The following is a 19447-nucleotide window of genomic DNA, read 5'->3' on the forward strand; positions in this document are numbered from 1 at the left end:
TGGGCGATCTAAAGGCATCACGTTACCAATTCCACAAACCTTCAGACAAAAGAAACAATCAACATCTGGCAGTATTGGGTAACAAAAACCTGAACTGTAAACAAAATTAATGCAAATGAAAAACTGAGCTGCCAAACAACAAGTTTGATTCACTGACTAAAGAATAATTCCGAATTGCTGACACAATTTTAGTAAATTCACACAATGGCTAGTGTCGTCCTGTGAATCTCCCGCTGAGAACGATGAATGTAAAATAGGACACTCTAGGAATACATCTAAACAAATTTTGGCTGGTGTAACAACAATCATTATAATCACCGTCCTGGAACATCTGGATAGGAATAGGTATCCAAGTAATGTTTTTTTAATGCAACTTCACTCATTGAAATGGGTCCTTTTATCTCTGGATTACTCATCTCACAGATACAAGAAAAATCCAGCCGTGATTTCCTACGTATCCCGCCAGGTCACTTTATTCATATTCACTTCATATAGCAACGGTGGTTTTCCCTAACCCATCTTGACCTCTTCAATTATGTATATATTAGTCATTTTGCCCAAATCCACCATTGTGACTACCATAAATTCAGCCCCAGTATTCAACACAATACTGGGCTGGTTACTTTGGAAAAAGTTTTGGGTAAATGATTTCCTTTCCAACAAAGACGAAGTATGCATAACCCTGAAAATATAAACTCACAGCCTTTAAATTACGGCAATAAACTTCAAGATCTAAAGCTACTGCGTGGCTTCACTAAAAACTAATCTCAGAAAGCCATCCAGTGTAAGCAGCCGAAAACTACCGGAAACTGGTCATTAAACCCGCAAGCAGAAGCTAAGTGTTGGTCTTTGACGGTTCATTATCGAAGCGAAGTGTGTTTAACGGACTGTCCCCGATTAGATTTCAAGTTAGGAACTAAATTCACCTCAAAACATGGATATACTTAGTCAAATGGATCTTTCTTAGAGTGTGACTCCTGGTATGTATCCACCTTTGCGATGCTTAGCACAAGCCCGTTGGGAATTACCGTAAAAACATAAACAAAAGACTGTAAATATCATAAAAATAATGACACCCATGAAATATTAGTCCTAGATAGCGAGCCCTGAAAACCGTTGGGGGTCACTTTCTAGGAAAGTTGCGTCGATGGCACTTAATTGGGCGTGTATGTAAAGATATTTTCTTTTTTTAAGTGTCAGACCATAAACTTAGATGCTTTGGAGGGGACTTTATGCACTTATCAAAAAAGGCATAGACAGACCCTCAATACTAAAAGGATGTCACAAATAAAATATGTTCAATGTTTTCGCTTTCTTTACATTAAAAGAAAACTAAAAGAGCGAAAAAAACACCAGTTCTGGCTTGGTGATAAAAACATTGAAGGAAAACTCTACTAAGCGTCTTAAATGTTAGAGTGATAAAGACTTAAATCTCCCAGATCTATCGAGAAAATATAGGGCCCTATAAGAACACACAAGAACACAGGGCCCTTTAAGAACACAAGGGAGAACACAGGGCCCTATAAAAACGCAAGAACACAGGACCCAAGAAGAGCACGGGGCCCTATGAGCACACAAAAGGGAGAACACAGGGCCCTGTAAGCACACACAAGGGAGAACATGGGGCCCTATAAAAGCACACCAAAGGGAGAACACAGGGCCCCCTATAAGCAAACACAAGGGAGAACACATGGCCCTATAAAAGCACATAAGTGAGGAGTTCCCAAATGTTACTTCAATTATGTTTTCTTTTAAATAAATTTTCTATAAGGCCATTAGATGATCACCTTCCTGCACTAATGTGGTCCATGACTGAGAATAAAGAAAGATGAGGATATCAAAATTATTGAAACACAAGACCAGGACCCAAACTCAAAAGAAAAATGGAGGATGGATGAAGGTGGGGTTTAATCCTAATTGAAAGGTCCAGTCAGCCTCTTAACTGTAGGAGGATTATGGAAATGAGGAACAACAGAAGCAGGAAAAGAACTAAGAAAATTTAATTTGCATACTCAGAAGGATGTGAAAACCTGTTATAAAGGATAAGACGTCATGGGATCTGTAGAGGAGATTTTGGGCGCATTATATATATATATATATATATATATATAATATATATATATATATATATATATATATATATATATATATATATATATATATATATATATATATATATATATTCATGTATATATATATATATATATATATATATATATATATATATATATATATATATATATATATATTATATATATATATATATAAGCGTGAGTGAGTGAACTTTACAACACGGAATACCAATATTTACATTTATAATAACAGTTATTGACAATTTGTAAGGCAACGTAATTTCTACCGTTTGTAAAGCACAAGAATAACTTATTTCTATATAGAATCATAGGTGTCTCATTCTTCAGTAAAACACAATCGAAATACCACGGAGAATCATATAATTCCACACTACTTACTGAACAGCAAGCCTAACTGCGATGTGACTCACAGATTCATTCCATGAATCATAGGCCTGAATATGGGGAATCGGTGGCCTTCTTGCGCGGTGAATCATAGGTTAATTCCATGCATGACAGGTCCAGTTCCACGAAGGTATGTGTTCCATTCGGGACATGGTGTGGCTGTCCCATCGCTCTTCGTTTTTCACGATGTCGAACTTCTCAGTTCCAGAGGCCTTGTATTCTTCGCACCGGCGTCGGCCGGTGGATAAGGATATAGAGTTTATGCAAAAGGCCAAGCCCTGGGAACTATTTGGTCGTTCACCAAATGAAACAGAAATTTACAGTAAAAAGGTTTGAAAGCTGTAACAGGAGGAAAACCTCTCACCTGCACTATGAATCAATTGTTAAAAGGTGGAAAGTAAGATGGAAGAAAGACATTATGAACGGAATGAAAGGGGGTTACAGCTAGAGGCTGAAGGGACGCTGCAAAGAATCTTAAGTAATGCCTAAAGTGCCCTGTATGAGGTGCGCTACCCACTGCCCCTATGGGGCCCTAAGGATGTTGCGCAATTAGAACCTCTCAAGTTCCAGCGAAGACGTATTGCATAACTACCGTGAAAAAATTATTGCAGTTCACTTTTTCATATGACACCATATACTTTTAGGAGCTTGAATTTCAAGCCAATGGCCCCTGTAGCTTTGTTCCATATGAACAGGATTTTTCTTCTGAATAACAATGATAATTACATCGGCGTTTTTCGAGTTGTGCTTGTTCGAACCTCTTAGGAAAAACAGACGTTTGAGAGAAAGGTCGGCAATTACAGATTATGAAAACATAACCGTATTAAGCGGATAAAACCAACGACTCAGGAATTCGAACAGAATATGATTTCAAAACATAATGAACTAGAAACTCAAATGCTAAAAAAATAACTAAACATTTCGACGACAGAAACCAGCACACCGGAAAGTATGCAAACTCCTATTAAAATTATTACTCACGTAATACCCCGGTTCCTCGGTCATTAAAACTTGGAGGAAATCTTGAACAATACACCAGAGACACAAAAGCCACGAGAAACCCAAACAAAGGCCGATGAGTGACAGGAAGACAAAGACGCACCTGAGTCGACGACAACATATGTCCAATGTACTGCGGTTAGGAGCCTCCACACGTCAGCGTAGCATGTCATAAACACGTCGGAAACTTATCACATACGTGTCACAAACAAGTTGAAAATAAACATCAACTGAAAGTGGAGAACGGATCTTTGGCAACTACTGGACAAATATGCACCTGAGTCGACAATAATACATTTCCAATGTATTAGGGTTAGGAGCCTCCACATCTCAGTATGAAATGTCACATATATGTCACAAACAAGTTGAAAACAAGTTATCAACCGAAAGTGGAGAACGAGTCTGGATAATGCTTCACAAATACGCACCTGAGTCGACAATAACATATGACAAATGCATTAGGGTTAGGAACCTTCACACATCAGTACAACATATCATAAACACATCGGAAACTTATCTCATACATTTCACGAACAAGCTGAAAATATGTTATTAACCGAAATTGGAGAATGAATCTTAGGTAAATGCTGGACAAGTACACAACTGAGTCGACAATAATTGCATTAGGGTTAGGAGCCTACACACATCAGTACAACATGTCATAAACACGTTGGAAACTTATCACATACGTGTCACAAACAAGTTGAAAATAAACCTCAACTGAAAGTGGAGAACGAATCTTTGGCAAATACTGGACAAATATGCTCCTGAGTCGACAATAATGCATTTCCACTGTACTAGGGTTCGGAACCTCCACATCACAGTAAAAAAAAAGGTCATAAACACTACGGAAACTTACCACATACTTGTCACAAACTTACAAGTCATCAACCAACAGTAGAGAACAAACCTTTGGCAAATGCTGGTTAATCGTATGAAGCACTGGTTAGGACTAACTATAAGTCGTCGACTTGTATTTAAACTGTGTGTGATGTGGTTGTATTGTATTGTAGGGTGCTTTTACGTTGCATGGAACCAGTGGTTATTCAGCAACGGGACCAACGGCTTTACGTGACTTCCGAACCACGTCGAGAGTGAACTTCTATCACCAGAAATACACATCTCTCACACCTCAATGGAATGCCCGAAAATCGAAGTCGCGGCGTTTGTGATAAGCTACCAATGTGTTTATGACATGTTTTAAAGACAACACATCTGTTGTGCTACACACAACAAAAGGAAAAATCATTACTTATCAGCACCTTTAATCACTCTAGCTCTCTTGTATTTACTGTACAACATATCAGGATCGCATAAACCCCCATTCCTTTGGCTACGCGCACACTCAGTCAACTACAGCGCCCCCCACCTAATCAGCCATTTCCCGGCGACCTTTTCTTCCTCAGCCTAAAAAAAAAAATATATATATATATATATATATATATATATATATATATATATATATTATATATATATATATATATATATATATATAAAATTAGACCCTTTCACCCACACTAACATTTCTAGAGCATTTTCATCGGATCTACGATTTTTAACAGTTCAACTATTGTCACTCCACTTTATTGTTTACAGTTTTCTTAAATAAAATTTGCTACTTAAATTTCACTACAGTTGGCAAAAGAATTCCTTAACGTATTCCAATATTTGCTTTCATAAACAGACAATATTTCTTCCAAATCTTCCCTTTAACAGGGATCCCTCTCTTCTCACATCCTACTTATAGAAACGCCTTCCATTCTTCTACAATCTATACTACCTTTAATAGCTCCTTTTCGTGGCTTCCATGTACCCCCATAATCTTGCTCTTGCTAACATTCAGTTCCAACTTTCTTCTCTTACAAACACATAAACTCTCTCACAGACTTCTTCTGCTGTAAAGTACAGAGAATGTTTTCGACGCACCGTTTCTCCTAGAAAATATTTCAACTCCATATTTTCCTAATGGAGAATGATTTAAGTTCTTTCCGTAGTTTTGCCAGAAAGGAAAATATTTAAGTGTCGAAGTTAAAAAGGATCATAATCCCTGAGAGAGAGAGAGAGAGAGAGAGAGAGAGAGAGAGAGAGAGGTGACACACAAACATCCAAGGACATTTAAGAATTGTCAAAACAGAAGGAAAAACTCGTTTCAACTTTTTCTTTTGTTTTTTACTGCTGGCAAACAAAAGCTCCAGCATTACGTAAAAGGGAAGAACAAAAGGTGATACTAGGCAGGAGAGAGAGAGAGAGAGAGAGAGAGAGAGAGAGAGAGAGAGAGAGAGAGAGAGAGAGAGAGAGAGAGAGAGAGCCGGCCCGATACACTCCATTCCCAAAAAAATGAAGTCGAAATACAAGCAGAGGTATTGTCCCGCCATTCCTCCAGCGACTGTCTTTTGTTGTTGCAGCGAGTTGCTTCCTTTATTTCTTTTCTTTTTTTTTTCTTTTGGTCCCAACAAAGGGGCCGTTAAGGGAAGTCTTTGCAGCCCAGCCTGTTGTTCTGCGTCTTGACTAACAATAGCTAATAAGATATCAAAATATCTTCCTTTCTTACGAGCATGTGCACCTGTTGCGTCCTCCCCCCAAAAAAAAGCCGTCAGTTGAACTTCTTTGCAAAGCATCATTATTAATAAAGTCTTCATAATGCATCAGGGCAATTAACTGGGAAGATCTCATTGAAGTGTCTTCTCAAATTCGCTCAGCCAAAAGATTGAGAATTAAGCCAAAAGTCAATTAACCCTATGGATGTGATTTTTCGACTTATTCAACATATTATTTGACATCACAGTAATTTCCCTAAAATTATATATTTATATATATAAGGATGTATGTATGTTGTGTTTCAACCAAACTTGGAATACACAACTTACCATCTAGGAAAGAGCACTGTGGACGTACGACATTAGTGGCACCAAAGGGGGTGAAATGTAAAATTACAGAAAACGACGATATTTGTGTCTAATCCATAGTTTTCGAGGTCGCTGAGAAGAATAGTGACACTCCTGATGCCATTTAAGTAAAAGTTCAGTCCTGATAGGAAAGGGCTGGGGAAAGAAGGGGTGAAAAATAAAATGTAAAAAAAAAATGACAGATATTAGTCTAATCCATAGTTTTAGAGGTTGCTGGGGTGAGAAGTGGTGAAATATAAATTGCCAATAATGCTGGGCAATGTAACTGAAGCAATTATCTTAACAGGAGAGAGAAGGAGAGAGAGAGAGAGAGAGAGAGAGAGAGAGAGAGAGAGAGAGAGAGAGAGTTTACCAGTTGTCATTCAGAGATTTCCCAGGCAGTGCCAGGTTGGTCAGCTACTATATATATATATATATCTATATATATATATATATATATATATATATATATATATAATATATATCACACAAATATGTATGCGTGTGCATATATATGTACAAGTATACATACACACACACACATACACATATATATATATATATATATATATATATATATATATATATATGTATATACTATATTCCATATTTTATAATGACCTTTTTGGGTCTTCACCTTATGCACTATCCGCTGAGGGTTAAGAAGAATTCAGGAAGTTTAGGGTTGTCCTATTCCTAGGCTGTGTTCCACCGCATCCCTCACTACGTTCCTGCCAAATAATACTTTCTGACACAGGCAATGAACCATGGTATCCTGGTTGCAAAACTTCTGCCAGCTAAGGGCAAAAATAAATGGCAGGTGACAGCCCAACTTCCATGCATGAAAAACTGAGATCTGAATGATGCAGTGAAAAGGAAAGAAAGCTTAAGATCTAGCATACATAGGAACAGTGAAATCCTCTCTAATATTCAGACTGCCAGTGCAACAGAGCCCGAAGAGGAAGAGGATGAAGGATCTGACCTCCTAATGCAGCTAGCTGTAGGAGGTGAGGATTAACATGATGAAATTAATTACCTAATCTCTATGAACCACCTCAGAAATATGTCAACCAAGAATGTGAGATTCGTGAACAGAGAGGCATTAAAAAACCAAAGACTTTTACATCCTCCTCTTTGCCCTCGGATGAAAAGACAAGAAACCCTCGTCATAAAGCGCCCCCATCGTCACTACTTGAACATCCCCAGTAACTTATCAACTTGCCACTATCCAATTTTGGACCTCATCAGCACATCTTTCTCATCCAGAACACCATGAATAATTTAAACTTAGCCACCTAATAGTTGCCAGGTTATGCTACTGTTATTTTATGTGCACAACTGTATCTTAGAGATCTGTACAACATAAAGAGTACAGCTCTGAAGATAATGAGGGCTTGCTCTTCATTTATATAAATGTTGATATGGAATTTTCATTACCAATAGTTCTATTCATTCCAATGCAGTAAATGAATGTAAGATAAGGAACAAATTTCACAAGTTAGTAAATGATTAATTTAGCTATTTTACAATCTAATGCACGGGAGAATAACAATTAGCCCAATAAATCGAATTTAATGTATATATAACTGTTTAACCTAATACCTTTTCCACGCTGGAAGAGGCAGCGTCAGAAGGGTACAGCCCTCCAGTTTCTCAGCAAGTGAACTTGGGTATGGTTGCTAATCCCACTTACTTTCATTTTGACCTTAACACTCTTGTAACTTCAGATTTGGGTGTACTGGTAGGTGGTAGGCTAGGAGCGATCTACGGACCTCGAAAACGTGAGCTGTATGGTGCACCACTCAGCCACAGTGCCCACTTTGGATGATTGCATCTTATACAAATGGGCAGTGAAATAACACATTAATACGGGCCTTGATGGATGATTGGACCTTACGGAAGGTGCAGTGTTGGGTTACCACATCCATTTGCCTACAGGTGCACAATACTTACATTATAATATATATATATATATTATATATATAATATATATATATAGATATATATATATATATATAGATATATATATATATATATATGTATATAATATATATATATATATATATATATATATTTACTAGCTGACCAAGCTGGTGTTGCCCAAATAATCTCTGAATGACAACCGAAAAACTCTCTCTCTCTTTACTGTTCAGATAGTTGCTACAGTTACATTGCCCAGCATTTTTGACACCTTACATTTCACCACTTCTCATCCCTCATTCCTATCAGGGCTGAACTTGGAATTGAAGGGCATTGGGAGTAGCTCTATTCATACCAGTGACCTCAAAAACTATAGATTAGGCCCAAATATCTGTAGTTTTCGGTCATTTTTAAATGTCATCATCTTCCGAACCCTTCTCACGTCCCCCTTCCTATCAGGGCTGAACTTGAACTTTTGAGAGCCACTCTTCATCTCAGTGACTTCAAAAACTATGGATTAGACAGTAATATCTGTATTTTTTTGGTTATTTTTACATGTCACACCCTTCCCACCCCTTTCTAAAGAGGGTGAACTTGGACTTAAAGGGCTCTGGGAGTGCCACCATTCATCTCAGTACCCTTGAAAACTATGGATTAGACACTAATATCTTTGCTTTCAGTTATTTTTACTTGTCACCTCCTCTTACCCCTTATCAACCCCTCTCCCTATCAGGATTGAACTTGGACTAGAAGAGCATCGTCACTATTCATTTCAGCGACCTTGAAAACTATGAATTAGACATTAATATCCGCTGCTTTTGGTAATTTTTACATTTCACCACTTCCCACAAACCACCCCTTTACCTAACACGACCTTTCCTGGGTTGATATTGACTTATATTTAAAATCTCATCTAAATCAGTCAAGAAATGTGGATTTGTATAGCATTCACACAAACATACAAACAAACAAACAGACATTTTCTTACTTATATATAGATATAATATATATATATATATATATATATATATATATATATATATATATATATATATATATATACATATATATATATATATATACTTATATATCATATATATGTATTGTAAATATATATAAAGTTACCTATGTAAAAAACGAAAAAGATAACCTCACGGACGAAGAATTAAATCAATTTGAATTTAATAAAAGATTAATAAGTTGCAAAAAGATGAACTCCACAATTATCTTAATTACCACCGCTATAAAACTTCTGAAAAAAACGGAAAGAAAAACTAAATGAATAATTAATTAAAATACGAATTCTTAATTTTAATAGTCATCTTTATGATCAGCACATTTCTTTATTTGCTGCGTTTAAAGACGCATTGTAATTATATCATCATGCCAATTAAATATATATGATTAGTAGACGACCAGACTACTTTTAGTTACCTTGTATCTAATTTTGTAAACAAAATGTACCTGGGAAGAATGACATAATAGACCTCATTCCAAAGTTAATTATTTCTCCCGTCTAGTGTTCCTGCCAAGTACCAAAATGATACAGAGCTCTCAACTAAAAGATCTTTTTCTTTTGTTTCTCGTCTTCAGAAGTTTATAGGAGTAGTCTTCCAAAGGGTTAGTGAAGTTGTGCCTAGGAACATTTAGATAAGCTTCTCAATAATTTTCTATAAAAATATAAGCAATGTCTATGGCCTGTTTGCCAATATTCATAAACCCTAATTTCGATTCTGATTATTTCCAAGTCATTGATTTAGTGCCTAGAAACTTTGATATAATCTCAATAACTTTCTATAAAAATATAAGTAATATCTATGGCTTGTTTGTCCGTATTCAGAAAACCTAATTTCGATCCTGTATATGTCCAAGTCACTGTTTTAGTGGTTGTGGGATTCGAGCATTCAGTGCAAGGGGAAACTAACAGCTCTGAAGGACTTGTAAGCGACCGGGTTTCACTGGAACTCCCAAGGAGTTAATCATAAAAGATCTGGAACTAAAACGACAGCTTTTTCAAGTTAGCAATGGGAAAGATTCATTGATCAATATTTATTCTATTTTATGCACCTAGCTCTTTACACCAAGTTTACACTTCCCAGTCCAAATATCTCCAACTACAACAAAGAACAACATCTTTCTCCCGAAGCAACAGGTGGAAGACATCCAGAGACAAGACTTAATTAGTGACGAAGGTTGGTCCACGCAAGTAGCGTAGCCAAATATATATATATATATATATATATATATATATATATATATATATATATATATATATATATATTATATATATATTTTGGCTTACGCTACTTGCGTGGACCAACCTTCGTCACTAATTAAGTCTTGTCTCTGGATGTCTTCCACCTGTTGCTTCGGGAGAAAGATGTTGTTCTTTGTTGTAGTTGGAGATATTTGGACTGGGAAGTGTAAACTTGGTGTAAAGAGCTAGGTGCATAAAATAGAATAAATAGTGATCAATGAATCTTTCCCATTGCTAACTTGAAAAAGCTGTCGTTTTAGTTCCAGATCTTTTATGATTAACTCCTTGGGAGTTCCAGTGAAACCCGGTCGCTTACAAGTCCTTCAGCTGTTAGACATTATATAATTATATATATATATATATATATATATATTATATATATATATATGTGTGTGTGTGTGTATAAGTATATTGTGTGCAGGCAGTAGCTCCTTTTACGAAAACTGGAATTATTTTTTGTCATCTCTTTATCTAAAAATGTTACTTGGCAACCACATGGCGAAGCCTTATTTCTGGCTGCAAAATAAAAGCTTCAAAGGATACGACAGGGAATACTGAACCCAGGCACAACATATATGTACTTGCCAATCCCATGTTTATAAGACGACTAAATGTCATGATATCACAGCAGCAAAAGCCATGATTCCCCTGTTCAGACTATACTGACTGCACGAACACACCTAATCTAATACATACTGATTATGAGCACGATTTAGAACGGTTTCTCTTCCACAGTGTCCCATTGAGCAGGTCTCTCAAAAGGGAATTCGAATCAGTCACTAGTAGGTAGCACTTGATCAACAAACACTACTGCTGAAAAAATCTACATCGTTCATACTTTGTTTTAATACGATACATCCAGGAATTTGAGTCCGATATACGCACAGTATATACAATCACCAAATCAAGAGCTTTAGATTGTATAATAAGCTACCGTAGTACATATATGATTTCAGTGCAATAAGACTTACTCGTATATATGTAATGTTAACATAGGTCGTTCTATTTAGTCGAATTATGGACAATTTCGACACCCGTATTTCTCATCCAGAGCAATTGGAGAGATAAATCATTAATGGGTAACTTAGGAGACTATAATGGTATTCAGGTGTCAGGCTTCTCCGGACAACAAATCTCAATTATAGAAACAAGAAATAAATACATATTGTGAATATAATAAATTAAGCATGCTATTTATTCATGTTATTTCTAAAAAATGCACAACCAAAAGGAATGAGCTAAAAGGAAACAAATCAACATACTTAAGACTGGGATACTGTTCTATTTCAACAAAATCAACATAAGAAGCAAAACAAAAAGAGAAGTTAACTACTCTAAAAAGTAAGATGATAAAAACCTTCTTCTATTTTACGAAGAAAACAAAAACATTAGTCTAAGAAATTGATTACTCTGCATTACAACAAAACACCCCACACAACGATGAAGTATATTCTCGAACATTCTTTTAACATGAGGCTACCAAGAACCGCCATTATCATTGTCTCAAAAAGAACTACGATGCCCATTAAGTTAATGGCAATAAAAAAGCAAAATACGCCATTGCGGGAAGAGAGAGAGAGAGAGAGAGAGAGAGAGAGAGAGAGAGAGAGAGAGAGAGAGAGAGAGAGAGAGAGAGAGAGAGAGAGAGAGAGAGAGGCAATTTCTTTAAGATGATGAGAAAGATGTTGGTGGATGATCCGTCCACCTTTAAAAAAAAGACTGATGAGAGAAAACTCTTAAAGCAATTGCCTGGTTCGGCTTCACTCGCCTAATACTGCCACTGGGTCGCTGTGGGCTTCAAAAATTATGATGTAAGGCGACTAAACATTACGATAATACAGTGAAAATTACGTGCCGTTTGAAATATAAAAATGATACTTTAAACATCCAGAAACACCTACGTCACTACAACTTTTGGTTAAAGATAGGTAAAAATAAATAAAATGTAAATACGTATAGTGAACATTTAAATACAAAATCTAATACTGGGAAACTATGACCACCAACCAAGATACTATATAGGAATAGCAATGAATTACTTTTGCTATCTACTGGTTCATAAATATCCCATTACCTTGATATAATAATGAAATGTTCATTGCTGGGCTAACGTAGGTCGTCTTGAGCAGTGACTCGGTAAATCGCAAGTTGCAGAAGAGTTTTTGTAGGATCTATTCTCCGCATGATGTCATTCAAGCAACTAGCGTCAAACTTGAGTTAATATATGACACTAATCTCTTGGCAACTGATTACAAATTCTTATTCTTAGATCAGTCACAACTTGCGCAACTATTAAGTTGCTCTAGTATGAATTATGTATTAAAATGCCCAAGTTCGGGTACTGGTTGTGTACAGTACCTCTCAAATGAAAAAAATAATAAAAAAAATCTTCTGAAAGTCGTCAATTTCGTTCTGAACATCAGGACAAGGGTGAGCCCACATTCTAATATTTGCTAGTGCTGAATCGGGACACAAAAATCAAAATAAACTTCTGCTTTAGACGACTTCCCTCTGGAAGCCGAAGAGATGAGCGGGCACGTAAGGGAAGTGAAGGTGCCCAGAAGGACGACGAGCTTGGGATAAGGGCCTCAGCTTGGTGGAAGCAGGAGGAGCTGCCTCGACGCCTACAGGCCTTAAGACATTGAAGTTGCTACTGTAAGTCTCTACAGAAGAGGAATCATCCTCATCTGGTCTACGGTAAACCTGAGCAGGTCGACTGAATAGCGGCCGGTGCACGTTCTGCTCAATTCCAAAGTTTGGCAACGAAAACTGGGAGGCTGTCCCTTGAGGTTTGGATGTAGGCCAAAGGTAAAGCTGGAGCGGGCTGGCAGTTTGGAAGCTTGGTTTCGCTACAGAAGGATGACCAACAGGAACTACTTGGACACCAGTCAGGGTACCTTGGTATGGTCTGGAAGTGGGGACATGAATGTAGTCTGGAAGACGGACATGTGAGCCGATGTTCTCTGACCTCAGCAGGAATGCATGCTCAAAGACCTCCTTCCCAGTGCATAGGCCGTCATCTGTAAAACAAATTATCACCCACAGAGTAAATATTTACTTTTTGCAAAACACAAATATTCATATCTACAACTATTCACGACTTCCGAATTATTAGAAGGGGGTTCTCAGAAATATAAGATTCGATTTTGGAAGTGACATCTTTAAAATCATTGTAGGTTAATTACAACCCATAATATAAATATGTATAAGCAAAAATGAAAGAGCTTCGATAGGTTCTCATTCATTCTGCTTTTGTTGACATCGCCTGTCATTTCTCCATAAATCCCACTTTCAGTCACTCAAGTGAATGTATCAGATGGCCTATCGGTGTCAGTAAAGGAGGTGAGCCTAAATTTGATTCATATACTTTACCGACTCATTTAGGCACAACTGAAGTTACCTCTCCTTCTCATTTATAAACTATTCAAATATATTCTTTCCGTCGATGCTCTTTCGTGGTACAGCCTCTTATCATTACGTTAGTATGTAGTTTTATAATAATTTTAGGAAGAATTTCAGTAAAGAATATTTAAATAACATGCACTGAAAAAGATGATCACTATGACACACTCATAGGCATTTATAGGATAAGTTATAGGAGACGAATCACTGAGCAATTTAGAAGAGCATAGAAGACTTAAATAGGAGTTTCAATAGGACAAACTCAGGAGGCTTGCTAATGGCAATTCAAAAAGGGTTTCACTGGGATAAACTCAATAGGAGACCCACATAAACTCAAAAATGGTTCACTATCTGGAGGGAGTGCCACTGAAGTAAACTAAAAAAGAAGGCTCACTAGGACCATTCGAAGGGAGTGCCACCGAGACAAATTCCAAACAAGGCTCACTAGGACTATTCAAAGGGAGTCCCACTAAGGCAAACTCTAGGACCACTCAAAAGGAGTGTTACTGAGGTACACCCAGGAAAAGACTAACTACGAAGATACAAGAGAAGTGTCACTGAGTCAAATCCAAAAGGGCATTCACGAACGCAAATCCACCCGGGATTCACCTACCAAAAGCGCTGATGCGGCACATCTGCCTAGCCTGGTCGAAAGCCGTTCCTCCAGGGCACACGTACCGCACGGTGGGGTCGTCGCAAGGAGTGTACACGTTGCAGAAATCAGGATGCTGCACGTACCTGTCTACGCAACCCTGGAAGGAAGAAAGTCAGTCAGATGATATCCTTTCTTTCACTAGTCATATACTGTACGTAATTACTGATCTAATACCTTAAAAATACACTGAACTCTACTTGGTCTAAACAGTGAATTAGGGACTTCGGGAATTCTTGACTTTGGTGGGTTGAAGCTGGAGAAAGTAAGATTAGCAACCTCATCCCAAAAATTCATTGCAAAATGGTTTGGATCAAAATGGAAATATATGTAAAATCGAAAATGTGGTCTTCATAGTAGGAATCTTCATTCCAGAATCCTATCCAAAAATTGTATGCTAGTTACTAAACGCATGCAATTCTATAGCCTTGAAAAGGTTTCCTGAAAAGCATGGTCAAATTCATAAATTTCATAATCAACTGATATGAGACGGCTTATGAACATCCGTGTAAACTGTGTACATTTGTACTATTAAGCATGTGTACATATGTATGCTCACAAATGTGTGCTACAATATGTATGCCTGAACATGTAAATACCACAATATTTGTTAAAGATACTTAAAAAGTGCATAAAATGAACGTATCCAGAACTCACGTTTAATTAAAAAAAACAATTAATGTTGAAATATGCCTCATATATCTATGATGTTTGTTTTGTACACAAATGAAAGTAAAATTTGCATTTAAAAGAACTCGATAAAACACTTGCTTTTATAGGCAGAAAATTATCAAATAACAACAATTATGCAATTATAAGTGAAATATACTAAAAAAAACTTATCTTTTCAAACCTTTACTTCAACAGATTACGTAGATTACAAGAGGCAAAAAATTAATGTAAAAAAAAGTTAAGGTTCATATTAAATAAAAAAAACTATCCTATTCATTCACAGAAGGAAAAATATTGAACAGAATGAGAAATACCATTTATGAAATACAAGTACCTCATCAGAAGGAACAACTACTGAAGAAGGCCCAAGGGTAGTGACTGGGGGTGCTGCAGTAGAAGGCGTGACAGGAAAAACGGGAGCTTGTGGACCAGAAGTAATAGGGAAAACGGTTGCTGGTGTAACGGACGTAATAGGGAAGACAGGAGCTGATGTTTCGGGCGCACTGGTCGTCGTGACCAGAACTGGTTTCGATGTTATGGGGAACGGAGATCCTGTCACTGGTTCTACAGGAAACGCGGAACTTCCCGTTCCTGTCGGGCTGACTGATGGCGTTGTAGGAGCAGGGGTGGCCGGCGGAACAACTGGCTGGGGAGAACTGGGACAAAATCCTGGGAGGCAAGTTTGCACTGCCGTGAAGAATACGTGGCCCGGGGGACACTCGAAGAAGTATCGGCTGAACAATGCTCCATTGCCGGTGTAGTCGACGCACCTGCCAAAGATGACAAGTAAGTGCACTATTCACTGGGAGGGGTATTCGCCATTCAATTCCATTTCTATTTTCGTCAAATATGGGTGTTTACTATAATAATAATAATAATAATAATAATAATAATAATAATAATAATAATAATAATAAATATATCGCTCATAAGAGTAATTCCCAACATAAATAACATCCGAATGCATTTTCTATCCTAGGTCAAAAGAAAACTCCCAAAAATTAGGGAAAACGAAGAAAAGTTGTAAGTCAAAAATAACAGAAGCAGGAAGAGAATTCCACAGCTTGGTAGCAGGAGGAAACAAGTTTAAAATGCCCCAAGGTTTCTTCAACGCAATCGAGTTTTCTGTACAGAGTATAATGTTGTATGAAACTCTCAGCCATACTCAGCCCTGACTCGGTGGTGGCCTTTGTTGTTGGCAACTATTGCGGTGCCAAACGCACGATTATGCCTAACTTTAACCTTGAATAAAATAAAAACTACTGAGGCTAGAGGGCTGCAATTTGATATGTATGATGATTGGAGGGCGGATGATCAACATTACCAATTTGCAGCCCTCTAGCCTCAGTAGTTTTTAAGATCTGAGGGCGGAGAGAAAAAGAAGCAAAGCCTTGCAGCTGTCACAGTGCTACTTATATCTAACAACGATACAGTATAAATTATTTACAAAGCACGACAAAACTAAACTGCAAACTGTCAAGCTGCAATATTTGGGATATCCTAAAAGTTTAATGATCGAAAATTAAACTACGGGATTTTGAAATTGATGCAGAGGATGTACGTACGCTGAATGACACTGAGCAACGTACACATAAATATTAAAGTCCATATGAACATACCTATAGAATCTCGAGCAGTTCATGGGGTGGACAAAGAAGGCTTCTCCTGGGCAGGGTAGGATGGCATCTTCATTTCTGGGGAAGATTTGCCTGACACCGCTTTCTAAAATAATAATAACAATAATAGTAAGCCACAAGTAAATCAGTGAATTATATTATATGTAAAAGAATAAACAAGAACTTTCGAACAAGAGGAGGAACACTGTTCAAGTATTCGAAAGTCTTTGTTCTTATCTTCTAGGTATAATGCAATTTATTTCTATAATAATATTATTATCACTCAACAGTTTAATCACGACACAGCAAAGTTCTTAGAAATAATAATAATAATAATAATAATAATAATAATAATAATAATAATAATAATAATAATAATAATAATAATAATAATATACTGTAGTATATGTAAAAGACCAAAACAAGAGTTTCACGACACCGTGAAGTTCTTAGAAATAATAATAATAATAATAATAATAATAATAATAATAATAATAATAATAATAATAATAATTTACCCATGCTTCTCTGACCACCGGTCTACTACATAAGTACTCACATACTATAGTACCTTAGGGACGGTACGTAACGTCCCGTTGGCCGGGACTCCCTGTCTATAGCCTCTCCTCGTTAGTGTTTTTTTATGCCATGTTCACACTTATGAATAATGATCATCATACATTTATCTGTTTTCACCATACATTAAGCATTTAATGGCATGTTATTCAAGGCACTGGCTGTTCATTATTTTTTCATTAATGAAAAACACCAAAAACGAGTCCGTTTTTCTATTAAAACTATGATATACACATTACTGTAAAATTTCCGTCTTATGAAAAGAATGATAATTAAAACTATTAATGTATCTATAACAAATAAGCGTCAAATGAATGGAAATGGAGTCAATGGCCTCCCAGAAAAGAAAACCCAATTAATTTGCGCCATCATCAATCACTCATCAAATGTTCATATCACGCGCCTCGTCACCATAAACAGTTCGTTGCATGGACAAATCATTATACGGCATTTGTTTCTAAATGAATTGAATTATCAGGGGAATGAAATCCATGGAACTGTTCACCTTACTAAACATATTCAATGAGTTCAGTGAAACAGAATTGTTTCCAGTGATGTCAATTTACATATGTCAATATTCTTTATTTTTGTGGCCTTTGAAATCACGTCACAAGAAGGAAAATTGCATGGCTCTCCTAAATCAGATTCTAAGTAGGTGTGAGGTCTTCAAATTACGTCATTAATTGAAAATTTTTTGGCCTTTTAAATCATGTCAAAACACGGCATTTATATGGCTCTTTGAAATCAGGTTCTAACTTACTCGGTGCGGGGTCGATATTTCAGTTTTTTTAAGCATTTTAAATCATGTCAAAAGGAGAAAATGACTTTATTTGAAATCAATTGAAACTTGGTAAGTGTGAGGTCTTCAAATGACAACATTTCAGATTTGTTTGCCTTTAAATTTAAATCATGTCAAAAGGCGGAGATTCCATTTTTATTTGAAATCAGTTTAAAACTTGGTAAGTGAGAGGCCTTCAAAGGATTTCAGAATACGTGAATAGGCAGACCTATGATTTAGGTTCTTAATTCATTTCCTACGTCAGTGGAAACTAATAGCATGACTAAAGAAAATCATATGTGACAGGTCCTAATCACTTACCGGCTGAATAATACGTCAGTGGATAGATGACGGACGGATTAGAAAAGAGGTTGTAGCCCTCGACCGCAGATGCCAAAACCAGAGTCGCCTGGACGACCAAAATTGGGCTGATCATCATCTGTAAAGGAAGTATGCAAGTCTTCTTATAAGGACAAAAATTAACGGTCATCGACCTCTCTCTCTCTCTCTCTCTCTCTCTCTCTCTCTCTCTCTCTCTGTTTTGCTATTATCATACATCTCCGAACGTGAAATTAAGCATTACATCAAGTAAAGTATATGTTGATTCTCTCTCGTCTCTCTCTCTTCCTGTTTTTTGGCATATTATCCATACATCTCCCCGGAACGATGAAATTTAAGCATTACATCAAGTAAAGTAATATGTTGATTCTCTCTGCTCTCTCTCTCTCTCTCTCTCTCTACTCTCTCTGCTATTATCATACTCTCCGAACGTGAAATTAAGCATTACATCAAGTAAAGTATATGTTGATTCTCTCTCTCTCTCTCTCTCTCTCTCTCTCTCTCTCTCTCTCTCGCTCTCTCTTATGTGTGTGTGTGTGTATGTGTGTGTCAGACTCGGCACTAAGGGCTAGGGCAACTACACCAAGATCTCAGGTACCGGTGTACATATTCATAAGATGTAAATTCTGACGAAGCATGAGATAGAGAGACAAGCAATGCTATTGAGAGGTCAGGAGATTAAGGCAACATTCCATATAGGACACAAAATATGTCTCTATCTCCCTTTTAATTAAGGGGGTCGCGAGCAAGTGCGCGCATGAGCTCTCTCTCTCTCTCTCTCTCTCTCTATCTCTCTCTCTCGTCTCTCTCTCTCTATATATATATATATATATAGATTATATATATGTAATATATAATAATATATCTATAATAT

General features: G+C 36.9%; 1 protein-coding gene across 1 annotated transcript in view; it reads right to left on the reverse strand.

The window, feature by feature from the left end:
• Positions 1-11800: 11800 nt before the first annotated feature.
• The window catches only part of LOC135197927 (mucin-2-like), a 30699-nt gene continuing 23052 nt past the window's right edge, over positions 11801-19447 (reverse strand). The window contains exons 2-6 of the mRNA XM_064225186.1: positions 18556-18673; positions 16884-16986; positions 15599-16034; positions 14554-14692; positions 11801-13558 (exon numbers count right to left, since the gene is read on the reverse strand). Coding sequence (XP_064081256.1) covers positions 13035-13558; positions 14554-14692; positions 15599-16034; positions 16884-16986; positions 18556-18673 — 1320 coding nt within the window. The 3' untranslated portion in view covers positions 11801-13034. The remainder of the gene's footprint in view (positions 13559-14553; positions 14693-15598; positions 16035-16883; positions 16987-18555; positions 18674-19447) is intronic.

The sequence above is a fragment of the Macrobrachium nipponense genome, chromosome 21, assembly GCF_015104395.2.
Source record: "Macrobrachium nipponense isolate FS-2020 chromosome 21, ASM1510439v2, whole genome shotgun sequence".
Lineage (NCBI taxonomy): Eukaryota > Metazoa > Arthropoda > Malacostraca > Decapoda > Palaemonidae > Macrobrachium > Macrobrachium nipponense.